This window comes from Ornithodoros turicata, chromosome 1, assembly GCF_037126465.1.
Source record: "Ornithodoros turicata isolate Travis chromosome 1, ASM3712646v1, whole genome shotgun sequence".
Classification (NCBI taxonomy): Eukaryota; Metazoa; Arthropoda; class Arachnida; order Ixodida; family Argasidae; genus Ornithodoros; species Ornithodoros turicata.
The window spans coordinates 47130902-47151259 of NC_088201.1; the positions used below are offsets into that span (position 1 = coordinate 47130902).

General features: G+C 45.7%; 1 protein-coding gene across 3 annotated transcripts in view; it reads right to left on the reverse strand.

Moving 5' to 3' along the window:
- Positions 1–15797, reverse strand: part of LOC135398660 (uncharacterized) — a 78211-nt gene extending 62414 nt beyond the window's left edge. For 2 of the 3 annotated variants that reach the window (XM_064630060.1, XM_064630047.1), the window contains exons 1-3: positions 15635–15797; positions 2383–2496; positions 176–269 (exon numbers count right to left, since the gene is read on the reverse strand). In XM_064630060.1, coding sequence (XP_064486130.1) covers positions 176–269; positions 2383–2491 — 203 coding nt within the window. In that variant the 5' untranslated portion in view covers positions 2492–2496; positions 15635–15797. Of the gene's footprint in view, positions 1–175; positions 270–2382; positions 2507–15634 lie in introns of all 3 variants that reach the window. The other variant, XM_064630053.1, reaches the window with a different exon arrangement.
- Between the last annotated feature and the right edge of the window lie 4561 nt (positions 15798–20358).

Below are 20358 nucleotides of genomic sequence, written 5' to 3' on the forward strand. Positions count from 1 at the left end.
TGGCCTGCTTAGCAGTTTTATACAAAGAAAACAGGGTGTTAAAAATGACTTCTGCGCTACTTTAAATTTTCCGAGGAGAAGAGTCTCCCCTAACTGTTTTTTTTTTTCCCGCCGTACATCACCAAGTTAATCGTACTGGAATAGCCTTCGAGTCAAAACAGTCTGCATAGCTTACGAACATCCGCTGTCATTTCTCGTGGATAGGAAATTGTAGCTATGTTCACAAGCCTGCTTTCTCATGATGAAATCTTGGTATCTACAGCTGCCATCTGCAACAGAACAATTCAATTGCATTAACGAAGGACAATACTGCGTAGCGACACAATCAAACGAAATAAGGCATGATGCTTGGGGCGGCGCACACTATCACGTTATTAGAAACGAGACAAATTCGGTTGCGGTACTTGGATTAGAGTAAAACTTCAGACGCATGCGGATTGCGGTTAAGTGACACAAATTGTATATTCTAGGCTCGAACAGACAACATTTTTGCTTTGAGTGCACTGAATCAGGATTCTTCATCCTCAACACATGTGATTAGTGCAGTACTCTACTAATCACATGGGTGGTTCCATAAGCTTCCGGCCCGATGTAGAAAATGCGCGCGAATTCGAAAACGTGATTAAGGACGCGTGGCGCCATCTGTTGGAAAGCCGGAGCACCACCCTCAACCCTCTGCATGCTTTTGTCGGTTGGAGAGCGGCATTCCAAACAGCCAGGGTGCACTCTTCAGTTAAAATGGAAAAAATCGAGTACCGCGCTGTTATAAAATTCTTGACAAAAGAGGGACTTTCGCCTATAGAAATTAAAGCGCGACTGGACAACCTGAACAGGGAAGCCTCTCCGTCGTACACAACGGTAAATGACTGGGCTAAGCAGTTTCGACTGGCGCGAGAGTCCATTGAAGATGATCCACGCGAGGGTCGTCCAGTGAAAGTGGTGACACAAGAAAATTTGTCTCTTGTCGAGGAGGAAGTGCTGAGCGACAGGCGTCTGAAGGTGAAGGAAATCTCAGAAAGGCTGGGACTTTCCAAAACAACCGTTTTTCGCATCATCGGCGAGGGCCTTCACATGAAAAAGGTCAGTGCGAGATGGGTGCCACGACTTCTCTCGTCAGTTCAAAAGCAACAGCGCGTCGTCTGTGCCAAAGAGTTTTTGGAGCTCGGTCAAAAGCACGAAGAAGAAATATTGAAGTCAATTGTCACAGGGGATGAGACTATGGTGCTCTACTATGATCCCCTTTCGAAAAAGGAGTCGATGGAATGGCGCAAACCAGGAGAAGCACCCCCAAGAAAAGCCAAGGTCACACAATCCACAAAGAAGATAATGGCAACAATATTTTGGGATTGTCACGGGATCCTCCTCATCGACTTCAAAGAGAGGAACACCACAGTGAATGCGACTTATTATGCTTCACTCCGGCACCGACTGCGAGACGCCATCAAGGAAAAGAGGCGCGTCAGGTTGAGTCGAGGTGTCCGGTTGCTAAAGGACAATGCCCCTGTTCACACGGCTTCTGTTGCCAAGGCCGCACTGAAGGAGTGCGGCTTCGAAGAAATCCACCAACCTCCCTACAGTCCAGACTTGGAACCCAGTGACTACTTCCTCTTCTCAAACTTGAAGAGGGATCTCAGAGGACGGAGATTTCAAAATGATAGTGAGGTGCAAGAGGCAGTTTTCAAGCATTTTGTGGACAAAAGTTCGGACTATTTTTGCAAGGGTATAAGAATGCTGGTTGAAAGGTGTCAAAAGTGCATCGAAGTTAAGGGTGACGATGTTGAAAAGTGATACACTTGTTTCGTCTCTATGACTATTAAAAGTTGGTCGGGCCGGGAACTTATGGAACCACCCTCGTACGTATATTGTATATTCTTCGACTTCTGGATAAGAAGTGTCAGTCAGAGCACTGTGAAGCACGTGTGAGGTATACGAGCGACTTGTACAGGTTGGGACAAAAGTTTATGAAACACGCCAGCGTCGTATTTTTTCTTCGGTGCAACACCCTAGCGGCAGCCGGAAGCTGGTGAGTTCACTGTTTCGGTGGGATGGAGGGGTGCGCTGTTAGCGACACACAGTGGTAGTTCCGGTGTCGCTTGGGTGTGCCTGGGAAGTGGAAACTACCGCTGTATGTCGCTAACAGCGTACCCTTCCGCCCCTCCGAAACAGTGGACTCACCCGGTTCCGGCGACCGCTAGGGTGTCGCACCGAAGAAAAAGTACGCCTCTTGCGTGTTCCGTAAACTTTTGTCCTGTCCAACCTGTACTAAAGCGAATGAAAGTATGTACGCATGAAAGGCCCCATTTCTTTCACATGAAAGCGAGCCATACAGAAAAGAAACAGAAAGTACTTAGAGAGATAAAATGTGTTCAAATGCGTACTTACAGTTTTCCAACGGCTCCGTAGACGCCAAAGCGGAGCGTAGAAACAGGAGGTTGAATAATAGAAGGTGTGCAAGCGGAACCCAAAAGCCTCCGTATGCGTTCCACGCCATGCCACCTGAAAAGAGCTGCAGTCGTTTCTTCAGGTAATTCGAAACATAGGGATATGAGCGCTACATAAGATCCAGCAGCAAAAGAACAAATTAAAAACACGAAAAATAGAAAAAAAGATAAAAAGGTACACATATGGGTATCATCACTGAGGTACAAAGACACCCTAAAATTGACGCTTTTGGCACCCATGTACGAAGAAGTGACAGCGACAGCTGTATCGTCAACGCGCAATAGTTCGCGGTGTTGCGCGCGTGCGGGCGCCACGTCAATGTCACCTAGATAACAAGGGCTGAGCACTCTTTCGATAACGTTACGCAGCTGGACCGGCTGCCAAACATTTTCAATGGGGGAGCTTTTCTGTTCTTCACTTTTTCGGTGACGTCACATCTATCTATCCTCAACACCCACAGTATGGCCACGTGCGTGAGGTCAATTGAAAGAGTGCTCAATGTCATTTCGAAACTACAGCCCATCGCAAACGTTACAAACATGCCCAAACTCGTTATTCAGAAACTTCTCCGCGAACTCTGTATTGGCCAATGCAAACTCCGATGAACACGCAATCGTTTCCAGTACATACGTTAAGTCAGGCGACAACACAGGCACAACAACAGTTCAATGAACGAAACTGCGGTTTTGAACACTCCCTCAAGAGAACTGACGCACTGTCACCCAATGCTATTGATGGTAGGTTGGCAAATCTGTCGTCCTGCTCACTGATAAAGAACGCTTCCAGTATCAACCTTTCGCACTCGTTCCTGTACTTTCCCCTTCTGATCGTATCACTAAAACTGGCAACGACCCGCAATTGTTGCAGTGTTCCGATCAGGTGTCTGTGTCAGTTTTGAGGTTTACCAGTGCTCACGTAATTTGGTGTTTATGCATCTGCCCATTTGCGAGTGCAGTGTTTTCCGCACGTCAAAGGAATCTTGCACACAACCTGGGAGTTACAGGAAACAAACTTGAAAGTCATTAAAGAAATTGGCTTCTAAACACAACGTGCCAAGCACAAAAACAATTTTGTCGCCCTGGCCCCCACTCCTTCCTGCTGTCCTCTCTCTCTATCTGTCCACATCTGTACGCCGCCCATAGCCACAGGAAGCAATCCCGTGTTCGCGGCGCTAACATGGATTTAAAAAAGTATCAAAATCCATTCGGCCTGTGGAGAGCACGCTGTTGAAAGTTGCGCCTGTGTTGCTGTGCCCTTCGTCTCCGACCCCATGGCGCTCTAAAGAATAGCCACGTACGCACGTCGGGGACCATTTACAACTCATGACCACGACTTCGTGCCCGCCTACTTGTTCGTATACTCCCTCCTTCGTCTCGTGACCTCGGCTTCGCGTTCCCTAAATTTGGAACTTCTCCGCTTTGTCTCATCGCAACCACTTTGTGTCCCCTCACTGTTGGGTCATGTTGTCTTCATGCAGCCAATGCCAGTTAGGCTGCACGTCCCCCGATGTGTACCGCCGTTCGCATGCCGCAGCGGCGCGCCGAGCCCTGGACTCCCTATCTGTGCATGGCGTACGCACTCTACGTGGCAGCCCCGTAGCGTCTCGTACAGTCGTGCCTCGTTAATATGGACCACGTTCATACGGATAACTCGCATTATGGATGATTTTTGTGAGAACCAAACTTCTTCAACGCATTTTTCGCCTCGTTTGTATGGAAAGTCGCTTTTCTGAGAATGGACGGTGCAACCAGGTACAAACCATATGTAGTTCATGTATTTTTGTCTTTCGTTATTATGTACGGTACCGGTATGGAGGGCAAGCATCTCCCCACATTCTACAGGGGAACTATTGAAAGTACGACGTTCCGTTGCATATGGAGCTATGCCCAGTCCGCAAGACAGCCACAAGAACTATAAGAGCAACGTGGGTTATTTGTGGGCATGAAGAGCCCGGAAAATCCTGTATGACGTCATGACTGTTCCGAACGAACACGTCCACGAGCGATTGACCCTCGTGCAATAAGGTGTGCCTTTAGTTAAAGGAACTGTAAAGTGAATTTCAACCCAGGGTAACCTTATGATTTTATGAAAGCCCAGGAAGAGTACATCTCAGTTACGAAATATTTCTTTTCGAATCCCTCTTTTCTTTGAGCAATCGAATTTCAAAGATTGCATTCGAGCGCAAAGCTGAGTACTCCCTCAGCAACAACACTGGATTGGCTCGTGTCGGCTATGGCTAGTCTCGCCTTTCCCATCCGCGTCCCGGTCTGTGGCGAAACCGTAATGGCCGAAGTGTTTTGGGGCCCACGCCGTGTGATGTCGATTTTTCCAAGCCTGAATGCCCTCGAGCTTGGGATAGTCCAGCAGTCACGCCGGCAAAACTTTTGTTCTTACGAGGGCACGCCGGAGACACAGCATGACACGATATCATCCGCAGAATCGTCGACGGAGGATGAATTGCCGTCATCGCTGTCACCTGGCCGCGTGGGAAACGGTCCTCATATGTAATGAAAATGTTGAGAGCCTCAGAGCGGAAATATAGCATTGCTCCTTCGGTTTAGGTGTCCTTGCGGCAAATGCGTGCCGATGCCGACGGCAGACGAATGCCTTTGTTCCCGCGAAATGTGATGTTACTGAAGCAGCTCACCGGTTGCATTTCAAGAAATCATGACCAGAATTCAGGGACACCTCCTCTGATTCAGGTTCTGCCTGATAGCAGAAGAACGTGTAAGAAAGCCAACTTGAAAGAAAAGCATGAGGCGAGGAGGAAGGAAGATGGAAAGAGACGTGGGCAGACGAGGAAGGGAATTTGTACATCAGATATCGCGCGCGGAGCCCGGCTATCAGCAGCAATTGCCCAGCGCAGAATGAAAACGTGATGAATCAGGTCTGATAAGCTTTGCCCATTTTTTTCTTTCTTTCAATCAATCAATCAATCAAGCTTTGCCAAACTTTTCTTCGCTGTGCTGCTGCTCAGAATTGTGGGCTGCTGCTCGTAGCGTATGGAACAGGGTGATTGCCACTTGTAAGGCTAGCCCTGGTCCATTTTTTGTTCTCTCTGTGGGGAATGGGGATGCCTTCGACGATGACCGATGTGTATCCTGGGGCGACTTCTAAGAGAAATGTGCCGGCGTATGTGTGACAGCGCCTGAGGAAAACCCCAGAAATTATCCTACATTATGATGAAAAGAAATTATGCTTTATAAGCTAAGAAAGCGAATTCAGTAACTGCACCTCACTTTGGTACTTGCACCTTGTTACTCCATGATCACTGTATCGTACGCTTCAGTTTGTTCTTGGCCTTATCATGAGGACATTTCAATGTTTAATTCCAAATTTTGCGTCTAAGTCTCTTCCCGGCACCATCAAGAATGCTTGTCGGTTATCAACTCCCTCCCTTAGAGAAATAAAAATAAGAAAATAAACAAGCGGAAGACTGGTTATTTTCAGAACATCTAGAGGTGAAAGCAGAGTCACGTTCGGCACAAAAAAGTGATTGGAAAACCCACACTTCCTAAATAATGTCGGGCATGCACGCTTACGTCACCTATATGGAGGCCTGCGACCTGCTTCGAGCTTTCTTCTCGTTCGTTCTTTCATTTACTTCATGGCAGCATCCACAATAGTAACAGCAGGCCTTCCAGTGTGACACAAGGCACAGGCCTTTTCCATATCCTGGAGGTGTTGCTCAAATAGGCGCAAAGAGAGATGCCCAAGCAGCACAATGTACTCGAGTGCAATAGTTGTGGACGGCATGTGTCTTATCAATGTAATTAGTGCGGCAGTTAATTATTTTGTAATGAATCTTCATAATTCCTGAAAACAAGCTGAGCGCGCAATTCCAAATTTGGAGAGCACATCCCTGAGAAGTCTGGTCAGCAGGAATCGAAAGAGTAACACTTCTCTGTGCCCTTAAAAAATGAGCGAAAATGCACTATCGTCGAGAGTTGCGCGGGTTCGGGCAGCCGCTCTTTCCTATCACCCTCACTGTCACCGTTTGACGATACTGACATCACGTTGTTCCTCAAAACATGGGGCCCCCCGCTTCCTAGCGTCCTCATTCTTTTTCTCTTGTTCAAATCTGATACAACGTAGACATTTCTTGAGCAGCGGAATGGGTGATTGTGTTTTTGTTATCTGCGAGGTTTTTACAGTAATGCATTTGTAGTTTTATTGCGTGACGTTTATCACATCACATCGCGAACTGTGTTGTGCAGATCAAACGAGATAACGACGGAAAGAAAATCAAGTACGGCACGTTTTATGATAATGTAGACTGAGAAAAGACATCGCTATTTCCCCCACTCCAAGGACAAAGCGGGCTGTTCCATGATTTCAGGAACAACCTGTTGTCAGTTGAGAAGTGATGACACCGAGACAAGGAGAGGAGAAATTGCCGCAAAACCCGCATAGTGTTCAATTATTTTGTATGTTCGCACATTTTTTTACTAGAGCGCAAAAAGGCTCTGTGATTTCGGTTCTTGCATGGTAGGCCCCTCAGGGTTATGCTCTACATCTTTGCAATTACGCAGTCAACGTATTTTCACTAATTATAATGATTAATCGGGAACGTTAGTTAACGGCTGCGCTGTTTGTTTATACGCCACCACCTTTGAATTGGTTGCGTCCGGAATAGATATATTGAACGACTTTTGCGAAAAAGAAAGTCATTCGCGGATTTCATCAAATTCATTCAGTCTTACTTCACGTACCCTGTATGCAGGGTATCCCAGCTAAATGTGACCATATTTTTTTAAAATATATCTATCACTTTTTCCATGATGAAATCAATTGCAATATAGCGTATACTGAAGGGCATTCCCTAGGAGGGCATTTGCAGATTCCTAAGGTAATGTCTTAATTATTTCAATAAGTAACTTTTTAATTAGAAAAGCTACGAAGTTGTTCCAATGAGAAAATCTAATCTCTTCGGTCACCAGATACCAAAGTCGTTTTCAGAACAAAAGTCTGTTCGATATATCGTATGAAAAAAATTCGTGAACACTTTTTTTTCTTTATTTTGTTCATTGTGCATCTTGGAAAAAGCGTCTTTCGTTGACCCCCGATGCGAGAGAGTGAAAGAGCACAGTACCGACTCATGCGTCGAAGATTATATATTGCAATTGATTTCGTCTCGGAAAAAGTGATAAATATACTTTCAAAAATATGGTGACATGTAGCGGGGACAGCATGTATATGACAATAAACACGCATGGTATTTTTAACATATTCATTATTTTGTTATTAGAACGAGTTAACCCGTAAGGAGGTTACGGCCTTGCACAATGCTGCATGAGAACGAAAAATTTGGCGAGTTAGAGAATAAAGGAAGTTTAAGCCACATGTCCGGAATTTATGTTAAATGATTGAAATGCATCTACACTGCGAAATTTCTTCACTTTAATTCCAATTACCATTAGAGCGCGTCAAAGCTGACCCGCATAATTGGTTCCGTCGTCATATTGACCTCGAATGAAAATTTGCCGAGTTGTGTCTTTACAGGGAACAAAGGACGTTTAAGCCACAAGTTCGATATACATTATATTAAAAAATCTACATTACAAACAAACATGCTTGTAACTTTGTGCATCCTATTTAGTTTCACCATTAGAGCGCGTCCAAGTTGGCTTTCACCAGGACTCCGTCCTCACATCGATCTCGATGAATGAAAATTTGATTAGTTCCGCCTTGACAGGGAACAAAGGACGTTTAAGCCACATGTTTGAAATTGATGGTAAATGATTGACAAGCATATACACTACAACAAACACGCGTGGCACTTTGTGCATTTCAATTAGTTTCGCCATTATAGCGCGTTAAAGTGTACCCGCACGACGATTCCGTGTCAGGTCGACCTCTATCAATGAAAATTTGATGAGTTCCGCCTTGACAGGGAACGAAGGACGTTTGCGCCACATGTTTCAAATTGATGGTAAATGATGGACAAGCATCTACACTACAACAAATACGCGTGGCACTTTGTGCATTGCAATTTTTCCCCATTATAGCGCGTTAAAGTGTACCCGCGTGACGATTCCGTGTCAGGTCGACCTCTATCAATGAAAATTGGATGAGTTCCGCCTTGACAGGGAACGAAGGACGTTTAAACCACATGTTTCAAATTTATGGTAAATGATGGACAAGCATCTACGTTACAACAAACACGCGTGGCACTTTGTGCATTTCAATTAGTTTACCATTATAGCGCGTTAAAGTGTACCCGCGTGACGATTCCGTATTAAGTAGACCTCTGTCAATGAAAATTTGATGAGTTCCGCCTTGATAGGGAACAAAGGACGTTTAAGCCACATATTTGAAATTGATGGTAAATGATTGACAGGCATCTACACTACAACAAACACGCGTGACACTCTGTGCATTTCAATTAGTTTCGCCATTATAGAGAGCGTTAAAGTGTACCCGCACGACGATTCCGTGTCAGGTCGACCTCTATCAATGAAAATTTGATGAGTTCCGCCTTGACAGGGAACGAAGGACGTTTGCGCCACATGTTTCAAATTGATGGTAAATGATGGACAAGCATCTACACTACAACAAATACGCGTGGCACTTTGTGCATTGCAATTTTTCCCCATTATAGCGCGTTAAAGTGTACCCGCGTGACGATTCCGTGTCAGGTCGACCTCTATCAATGAAAATTGGATGAGTTCCGCCTTGACAGGGAACGAAGGACGTTTAAACCACATGTTTCAAATTTATGGTAAATGATGGACAAGCATCTACGTTACAACAAACACGCGTGGCACTTTGTGCATTTCAATTAGTTTACCATTATAGCGCGTTAAAGTGTACCCGCGTGACGATTCCGTATTAAGTAGACCTCTGTCAATGAAAATTTGATGAGTTCCGCCTTGATAGGGAGCAAAGGACGTTTAAGCCACATATTTGAAATTGATGGTAAATGATTGACAGGCATCTACACTACAACAAACACGCGTGACACTCTGTGCATTTCAATTAGTTTCGCCATTAGAGAGCGTTAAAGTGTACCCGCACGACGATTCCGTGTCAGGTCGACCTCTATCCATGAAACTTTGACGAGACGAGTTCCACCTTGACAGGGACAAGGGCAGGGACAAGTACGTTTAAGCTACAGCTCTTTTCCCTGAGATGTTTGCATTCGTTACAGGTCCGAAATTTATGGTAAATGTATCATGTATCAACGCTACAACAAACACGCGTGGTAATTCGTTCATCTTAAATACCCTTACCATTAGAGCGCGTCAAAGTTGACCCACATAATTGATTCCGTTGTCACATCGACCTGGAGTTTACAGTCAAGAAAGGGCGTTTATGCCACAAGTCCGAAATTTATTTTAAATGATTGACAATAATCTACCTTACAACAAACGCGCGTGGTATTTGCAAAACGGGGATTCCTGTAGCGGTGAAGTAAGTGGGAGTGAAAGGGGAAGTCATCTGCTATTCACATATTAACTGCACAGGCGATCGCACAGCATTAGGGCAACTAAATCAAACTGAACGCCATGAAGTGCGGCATAGGTCCAGTACGGCATTATTAAGCCAAAACTCTGACGCTCTCGCCCTGCCGTTACTCTCATACCTACCTCTGTTTAACTACCTCTACATAAAAAAAAGGAAAGAAAATGAAGAAGAAAAAAAAAACCGAGCCAGACCGCGGTTCGAACCACGGCCCCGAAAGCAGTGACCAACATCTTCACCACTGAGCCAACGCTGCCCGTACCTGCTCCCTGCAGGAATGAAGGTACAGACGCTTCGCAAGCCACAACGAGCTCGTCAACACTTCTTTCGTCGTGGGAACAAAATTGCAGCGTCCCACAACAGCGCACAAAGTTGCAAAGCGTACAAGACAAATTCAACTTTCATGTCCTACATGCGCATTTTCTGGAGAACCCACTGTTTTAGCCAAGTACAACAAAAATAGCACACCAGTGCATTCTGCCATGAAGCCAACACGGCGCAAATAAGTCCTCCAGGAACAAAACTGCGACGCTCTTGCGCTCCATTCCACTAGTACACCATCGATGGGCCTCTCAAAGCAACACCCATGTGAGGGCTTTTCTTTCTAAAGCTCAGCGTCAACAGATATTCTAACAAAACCAGGTGGAATACATTGCTTCAATGGAGGGCAGCGAGTACGCCGGTCAAGCCAACTTTAAGAAACCGTGTCCCGGATTTCTGGGAATGATGTACTTACTTTGAAATTCTGCGGCTGGAGACTGAGTTGCTCCAGGTGTTCTACTGCTACGTGAGAGAAAGCGACGACTACGCCCTTATCAGGAACAACGAAGTGAACAAGTGAGTTCATTCGCGTGTGCCTTCAGTTTGTTATCGTTTAATAATTTTAATAATTGGGGGTTTACGTCGAGAGACAACTGAGATCATGAGCGACGCCGCAGCGGTCGGTCTGTGAATTGCTTTTGCTCACCGAGGGTTCTTTAACGTGCGATGAAAGCTCATCACACGGCACCCCGTATTTAACGTCCCTCGCGGAAGACGGCGTGTCTAAGCTGTCTAAGCGTCTAAGAAGTCATCTTCTCTTCCTGCAACGCGAGAACTGTTTAACCCTTAACATTTCATTATTTGCTGTTTGTTGTTTTATGCTTTGTATTGTGTTCCCTGTGTCTTGGTGCACCATCTGTTAGACCCCACGGTCGTTGATGGGTACCCTCAAAATAAAATAAAATAAATAAATAAGCAACTTGTACCCTGCCACCAAGTTGCTGGCGTCCTCGGCCGGGTTCGAACCGGCGATCTTGAGATCAGAAGGCGAACACGCTACCGACTGAGCCATCGAGGGCGGTACTTTGTTATCGTTTGTTACATGTCATAATTTTACGCTGCCCATGGTACATGCAGGAACTTTCGGTACGTTGCCTACAAACAGTTTACCAGGTGGCTCTGGGGACCATTAGGAAAGCACTGCAGAAAAGTCCTCGAAGCATGTGCTGTACATGCCATAAGGGAAAACTTTCCTTCTGAAGCATACAAATGTTTTGCCTTTTTGACGTGTGATGCAGTAGATGCTGTCTGACCATGTGTATGCTTATTCGCTTTCACTGAGGTGAAGCTCTCACTTTTCTTTCAGGTGCTTGTGGGCAGCATTGAACACCTGCTATCTTGACAGAGGTACACTGGCTGCTTTGGCTGTGAACACTGCTTGATCACAAGAATATCCCTTTCATGTACAATAGAGGTCTGCTATATACCCTTCTGGAATAAACAGACAGCCACTACACAGTAAAATACATTCTACAGATACCAAGGCTTGTAAATATTGCTTTATTGGTCACTGTTTTCATGAATGAACATACGAGTGGTAGCAGTAAACAAACAAACAAGGAAGGAGAACATCCCCATACTGTATCCATATCAATTTGCAAGTGCTTTATCTCCTACCAACCAGTAACGCAATGCATGCATGCTTTTTTTCTTCTTCTTCTTCTTTTCAATGCAAAGGTGCTTGCTACAAACTCGTTCCAGTCTATAAGCTCTAAGAGAACATAGGCTATCACCTTGCCTATCAAACATCACGAGTTCATTACTTCATCGGTATAAGAAGGCCTCAGGTGGGGACATGCCAATGTCTTCAACAGAGGCTTCTCTTCAGAGGCATCCCTATCATTGACTCCACAAGCATGTGAAGAAAAATTGTAGACATTTGCTGTGCACATCCGTCTTTGTTACCCTTTCTCAATTTCTCATTATAAATTTCCCATGTTTTTCCTCATACCAGTCCAATTGCAGTCATTGGTGCGGGCTCAGGGCTTTTGCAGACCGCTGCTATTTCACTGTAGCTTACATCTTTGCAAGTTGTCGGTGTTTCCTCAGGAGATTATCTACATCCCCTGCCAAGAAAAGATAATATGGTCATGACTAAGTGTTTTCCCTATGCTCTTTATATCGAAACATGGTCTCTAATGGCTATCACGGATGTTGATGGCGTGCCGAGTCAAACCCAGACAATTATCTCGAAATTAGTATACACTGTTTCCTGAATGACATCTCATTTGTGTATGTAAGCTCATACTTCTCCACATGGTAAGCAGAAGCTGTGGGTCTCCCTCCGAATTTGAACTATACCTGTAAAGGTGGTTACAAGCATGTTGCATCCACGGGTTTAGCTCAGCACCTGCACGGGACTTGACCGCAGCCTCAAGCTTTTTTTTAACCCTCTGTTACAAGATCTTGTGGGCTACATTGCCCATAATCATTAGCATGGCAGTTGCATATTGAGATTGTTTATATAAGCAACTACAAGCTAGTTCTTTTTACCTTTGACGTCATTGTTGCAGATTGAATTATTGTAACAGAAAATTCAAGTACGTAAAGCTCGTGTGCCTTCTTTTGTATTTTTTGGCACCCTCAATCCTTTCTAACAACAATTTCTATTTTCTGCTCCGCCACTGTCTTTGTCCCCTTTCTCTAATGTACATCAGTATAAATATCTGTACACCAAGTGCGTGCGTGCGTGCGTGCGTGCGTGCGTGCGTGCGTGCGTGCGTGTGTGTGTGTGTGTGTGTGTGTGTGTGTGTGTGTGTGTGTGTGTGTGTGTGTGTGTGTCTCTCTCTCTCTCTCTCTCTCTGTATCGTAGCTGATGAAGGAAGGACAGACTCTCTTCGAAAGCTTGTGTTTTAAAGGCATAAAGGCATTTTAGTAAAATAAATTATTTGAATGTTTCAGTCTGTTTCAGTCGGTGAGAAGTGTGTGATGCACCGTAAGTCCTGCATTTCTTGAACAGTTCTAATACTGTAGTTCTGAATTTGATGTACTACTTCTGGTCTCGTGAAGCGGAGGGCACAACACTGCAAAGTAGAAGAGCTTGTAGTATCAGCAGGCTATGTACCTTTCAAAACTGTTGACTCAACAGCTGGTTCCACCAGTGGTGAAGACATTGTCATATCATGCACCTGCAAGGAATGCAGAAGTTAAAATGTTAAACAAAACAAGAGCTTGACCCTCCTGTGAGCATGAGGGTGTATGGACAATATGTGTTGAAATCATCACTGGATAAAGGTTGCGGGGTGTCGACGGTAAATCATCTGTTTGCACACTTTTAATTCAGATTTTCACTTTCTTGTCAGCCACGATGGCAGCCTGTGTCGTTAATATAAATGAATAATACAGTCAGTATCTATAGCGCACAATTTCTCTGAAGCTTATTTTCCCGGCGAGAGCTCAGGGCTCCCCAATGGAAGGCGGATGTTCCGTTTGGTACATTACGCAGCGTAGGCATCGCAAAAATCAATCTGAATTTGAAATGAACTATATCTATATATGTATTATTCCTGTGTATCGGTACATACCTCGTGTGCACTGGTGTTCGCATCATCAGACGTCACAAGGAGAAACACTGGTGTCGGAACTGCGGTCCGCTTGAGAAGTTTTCGACCGTCCGCTGCTACCATTTCATACGACTCGTCAGAGATATGGGTTGAGCAAATACGGCGTGGATAGACGAATGTCTTGACCAACCACCACCTCGCAACCACTTTCGTTTCCGCGCATTATCCGTTGAAATCTTGTGGTACACAACGTCCCTTGTCGAAAGAGCACACTTGGTGTATCCCCGAACACTACAGTAGATACCTGGCATCGCTGTCAGGTGAAGTTCTGTTCAATTTCGCCAGGAAATGAACTTTTTTGCATACACAAACCTCGCCGGACGTAATACACGCCGTGCGATATGGTTGGGAGGGGAGCAAACAGAGGGTGCTGACCGGCGTTGACAGTATTTTGGGATACTGTTTCTTCGATATTTTGAAGAATTGTCCAAGTAATTCTTGTTATTCTAAAAGTAGTGTTTATAGGTAATTAGTAGCCGGTCATAAGTTCATTGTGTCACATTGTGTTCATTGTGTCATTGTATTACTTAGGTATCACGTGACGGGAGTACTCCCATCATGACTTTTATGCTGTGTAATTTATGCTGTGTAATAATTAACGCGCTTTGAGTGCTTAGGCTGTGTGTGCGGTATTACACAGGCAAACTCCACCAGGTCGCACACAGAAGCAGGGGGGTCAAATTTCACTTTACAGTTCCTTTAAACGTTGTGCAGTCGCTCGGCAGCTGACTAGAACAGAGGCGGTACTGTTGTCAAGGCATGTGGTCAGGCTTTGGCGTCGACGACCTTGAGCAACTCCGAGCCAACGATCACGTCTGCTATGGCTCAAGCGGTGCAACAGACCGCTCTTCGATTATTTGAGGACAATGAGCAGCAGGCTGTACGTGTTGCCGACATTTTGCTAACGTGGAACGAAGTATGCCTTCAAGCAGGCATTAATTCGGGAGTTTCTTCAATAAGTCTTCAGTATTGTTTTTGTTATTTCCTTGGTTTTCGATAATATGGAAGATTCGCTTTATGGACGATTTTGGTCGGGGACGAAAGTGTCCATATAAACGAGGCACGACTGTTACTGATTGCGCTCGCACCCCGCACGACTGCCGACTTTCTTTTTATCTGCTCTCCGATTTGCTGCTCCACCAACCAATGCCGCGCCGCATAAAATGCCAGAAACGACGCAGTGACTTTGACAAAAGTTCCCTCATACAGCTATTGCTTTAAGACACGGCTTCACCACAGCACGCCCCTAGCTAACGCTCAGTGAGAATTGTTGTTCTTTTCCCTGGTTTGCTGAAAATAAGAAGTATATCGCGTTTTTGTGATACACCAACAACGATCCCTGTGGCACTTCAGAAGATATGTACTCCTCTGATAAATAACATGGCCAAGTGGTATCTATTTTTTTCTACTAGACAAATAACTACCGTATTCCGTAAATCCCAGGCTTTTGCGACACGATTTTGTCATGTGCAAGGTCAAACGTTTTTGGTAAATCAAACCAAATGTTTGATGTCAAAAGTTTATTGTCAGTGTTTGTCTTCATATTTTCTAGCATACATCTAGTAAAGCCAGCTCTGTTCAGTCTTGTTTCGTAAATCTATAGTGGGAAGGCGAACACCTGCATATGTGTGTACAGTCGTGTTTAATTTGAAGAACATGTTACGCCGCCTTTCTTATTGCTGGCTTACTTGCATATTTCGTTATCCTTGTTACATTGTAGTTATTGTGGTATCAGGTGAGAAGAGCCGGTTTCTCGCTCCTAACCTCCAACCTACGATCAATCCTAACTACCCTGCAACCTTGTAGCACTCGCATCGTAAGAGGACAACGTAATTCGCACTTACAGGCGTTGATGGACTTTGCAGCCTGTGGTTCAAAGCACGCCCCACGAGGTGATCACAACGAAATAAACAGGTCTACGACGTATGATTTTCACGCCGGCAAGCAGCCGCTTCCAAACAGCCGCACCCCCCACGTGCTTGCCGGGCAAAAGATGATAATGACGATCCCGCTATCGCACTATGTTCTCCGAGCCAGTTTCAAGGTCGATGGTGGTGGAACTGCTTGCCATGGACGGTCACACTCAAGCGGGCAACGTCACGTCTATCGCAGGGGTGTCATGCGTCCTGGGCCGACTTCACGGGGAATTGTGCCGACATTTGTCTTAAAGCGTCTGAGGAAACTCCAGGAAAAACACCCAGACGACACAGGCGGCGCCTGGCACCACAGACGGCGCCGAGCGTATCTCGGCGCTATACGATCTAATCGCCTCTTGTGGATGATTTCAGTGCTACTCGCCACGTGATTACCGACCTGCCGTTAACTCATGGGCGTGAAGGTATACCTAAACTGGTAGCGAAAACAAGCGAAAATACCAAATCAGACCCATCGGCAAGGCTACCATCATGAGGCGCAAGCGATCCTAGATGTTGGTAGTAGAGGTACGATCGTAAACAAAAAAACATTACAACGTGGGCATGGCTTGTGTGTGTACTAATATATAATAGGCTATTCATAATTTCAATGTAGAAAAAACTTTCTGTTGCCCCACTCGTGCACATATACGAGATCATCTACCGCCCGAGTACATTTCCCTATCCTGTTCCTTTGGGCGTGTTTATCCGTGCATCTCTGTATCTGTGTCGTGTGTCCGTGCATTGTAATACGGAGTTCGTACACTTTTTGGGTTAAACGGGAAGCGACGTTCACATCTCGGAGCTGTAGACTCAGATTAACACGTGTGAAAAGACGCATACAATGCATCCCCTGTTGCTGACCTCGCGAAAAAAAAATTCATGGGACGAGCGGCCATGATAGCGTGAGTGTTAGCAGGAATAATCAGCTGTGCACCAACGATGTCATGTTTTGTTGCAATGGACCTATAACGGCCACTCATTGAATAAATGCAAACGTCTAATCACTACGTGTACTTATAGCTGTAGGTGAGAAATGGACCTTAAGAGAACCTTCCTCATTTCTGTGTGGTCATTACAATGCCCTTTTGTTTGGAGTTGTCAAAATCTGTGATAACTGTATGTATTTCGAATTGATATGTTTCATTAAACCTGATACGATTTAGTTTTCTATGTTCTCGTCTGGTATTGTTGCCTGGGCGAGGAAAAGGGAATACAACGCGAACGGGCCATGGCTACTTATGCAGTACTTATTATTCATACTGCCGACGTCGGCTCTGACGTCATTTATTTACAATCGTAGTAGTCTGCGCAACGGATGGATGGCGCTGACCGTCTCTGTCATGGCGTCATTCTGACTACACATGGGCCTGTGGGAGTTGCGCTACCTGTTTAGATATACCTTGTGAGCGTGCCTTTTCTTTGCTCTGCATGCGAGATGCACCTCGAGTGTGACCTACAGCAGCAAACGAATGACTCACCTAGATATCGGTTGCGATATTCCTCGGCGCGTCGCGGTCAGCACTGGCATCTTGTGACACGTGTACTGTGATTACGATAAAGACGTGTTCGAGCAGCCAGTTTTGGCTTTGTGTAGTGACATTTGTGACATGTGCTCGTCCATCCCTTCATTTGAGCGCCCTTTACTTTCTGGGTTGCGAGGTCCGGTAACAGGGAATTGTGATAGAAATGTTGTAAAAGTCAGTGTTCGGCTATGAGCGTGATATATATGTTAATTGCAGCTAACCAAGGGAAGTGATAGAATAGCTGATTACAGTCTGCATATGAGCAGTGGCTAAGCAAGCAGCAGTAGTGCGCCATGGCTAATTATGCACTGCTTATTATTCATACTGCTGACATCATGTCCGAGGTCATATATTTGTAATGGTAGTAGTCCGCGCTACCGATGAATGGCGCTGACGGTCTCTGTCATGGCGTCATTCTGAGGATGTAGGACCCTATGGAAGTTTCGCTACCTGTCTATATGTACCTTGGTATACGTCTCAAACCAGTCTCGGACCTACACCGTGGTGCGCGTGTGTGCGTTACGGTTGTCTGAGTGCTGTGTCAGAGTGAAGGCTCATTTACACATGCGTTTCAAAAAGCGGCACCGCCTCAGCGTTCGCGGCGCGGCCGAGAGGAGCCGAGCCGACAGCCTGCAAACGCGTTTTATCGTTCTTTCAACGTCAAGATTGTACCCACACTTGTTGCGCTCTTCGTCGAAATTTACATTGTGAAGCATCACTGCTTGCATCATCGACCGTCGAAACGACAGACGTGACACCATATAATACAGATGCAGCGAAGGAACGGCAGAGGAAGTGAGAGATATGTTTACCTGCCGGTGACCAACACAGAGCCGCACTCAAGTCGTATTTATTTTTGTTGATTCTGTGGTTCTGTGACAAAAGATCCTAGCGCGGCATTGCTGTTGTATTGGAATACCCGCCGGCGCCGAAGGAAGCCACTTCTACCCCTCCGCGAGCACTCCGTTTGGCTGGATGGCCAGCATCTGCGGATTTGCGCTCGAGAGCTGCAGCACGAAGCGGTTCTCGAAAAGCGGCTAGAAACGCTTCGCGGCGCCGCCTCAAGAAACGCATGGTTGAATGAGTCTTGACGGCGTCTGTAGTTGTAGGTTTTCAATAATTGCAAGTAGATTTACACGTAAGGTGGGTCCGCTCACAATTGTGTGGCTACATGCTGTACGTGCCGTAGGGTAGAACTGTGGGTAATTTCGACCACCAGGGGAACTTTAACGTGGGCCGGAAATCTCCGTGGCACGGCGCAGGAAGCAAAATGTTTACCGCCTCCAAATTGCTACCCTCCTCTGCCGGGGTCGAACCAGCGGTTTTGAGCTAAGCAATCTAGCGGCTGAGCTACCGAAGAGGACGGTAGCAATGTGGGGAAGGTAAACATTGCTTCCAGCACCGTGTGTCTAAGCACCCCAGGTGGTCAAAATTATCCGCAGTTCTACTCTGTGGCACATGTAAGCACACAATTGTGAGCGGACTCATTTTATTTGTAAACCTACTCCCAATTATTATTACAGGTTTTGCACCGCGGCATTCAAAGTTGTTGCTAATACCATTTACAAGAATGATCTCTCGCCCGAGGAACACTGTTCTCTCCGACCAGCCGGGTGTACAGTTTTCGTGCCCTACACCTCCTGGCATTACGTCACGGTTCCCGGTGAAGTTCATTTTTAAGAGTGTAGATAATCAAGAAAGTGCACCAGGGACCGTACCCTCGTCAAAGTAATCGACGCCGATTACTTTAAATCTCTGCTGTCATTGGTCCACAATCGAAAAAGGCGTGAATATTGAAAGTGGTTGACACCTTTTATCAACCAATGGCCCAACGCGTTATCCTGGAAAGCGACCCGCCTTATCGGTGTTTCCTCGTGAGAATCCGAAGGCCACACCTGTGATCTGCCCGCCATGCCTTGTTGCTTCGGTTCTTTGGTGTCAGAAACGGAAAGCCCTGCCGGCGTAAAACTAAATTTCGTGCAAAATGCGCGAAAAATAAATCTCGTAATTTCCTTTTTTTGCTGTTTGTCATTTTTCATGACGTACAGGTGTGCAAGATGGCAATGTTTGTGTGACACCGTGATTGTACTTGGCATTTATAATTGCGGTATGTGGCCGTGAGATGGCGCTGATGGCAGGCAACAAAACGATAAAACCGGAAAGGATCATGCGAAGGATTGAACGGACAGTGTGGCGCGAGCCGTAAACGCGTTTATGAGAAATCGGTTCGTCCTTTAAATCTTGAGCTTTATTTATGACCTTTTTTAAATATTTTTCTGTGTCCGTGTGCTCGATATGCGAAATGATAAGTCGCATTTCAATATGCTTCATTTGCTCGTGGGCTGTGGGGGTGGTAATGGTACCGCAAATGAGCGTTGATAGTTTTACTCAACAAACAGTGCACTTTGATCGAGGAGTTTTTTTTAGTGCGTGCCGCTACGTTGCAAGGGCATTGATTGTACGGCGAAGAAGAAAGATTGTACTGTATTCAAGAAATGGTGACGTGCTCATGAACCAGTGCCGCCGGTCACCCACAGTCAACGGAGCGGCACTCCGCACCTGCACCGAAAATAAAGCGCTGCTGGGACTTGTGGTTCAATCTTAAGCCGACTGCACGGCTACTACAAAGAGAGAGAAGGCAGTCCACACTCTAGTTGCCTCCCATACTCAAGATATTCAAATTGCTCTTCGGAGAGTGTTTTGACGCATACTGATGCGTTTCGAGCCCAATTAGGTTTTAATATGCTATCACGCCGATGTCATGCGGGCACGCACGTCCATTGAAAGTCCAGTCACCATTCGGTATTCTTTGCAAGGTACATAATGCAAGCAGGGTTGCCAGATTTGGCTACTTTGCGCCAAATTGGTTGCTTTCAGGGCTGTCACGGCGCCGAAACTTGAGCAATAGAGACTTGCCTATTTTCTCGCAACTTTTGCGGATACTTCTTCGCACTACATTTGAGACTCCAGTGCACCTAAACCTGGGTGGTTTTCATCGTACACCACAGAAAGCCGGAGTACGCACAGTGCGTTCATTCCAGTTTCCGTCGATGATAGGTCTTCTCTCAGTCGATACAGCTTGGGACAAAAGTTTACGGAACACAGTACTGGCTTATTTCTTCATCGGAG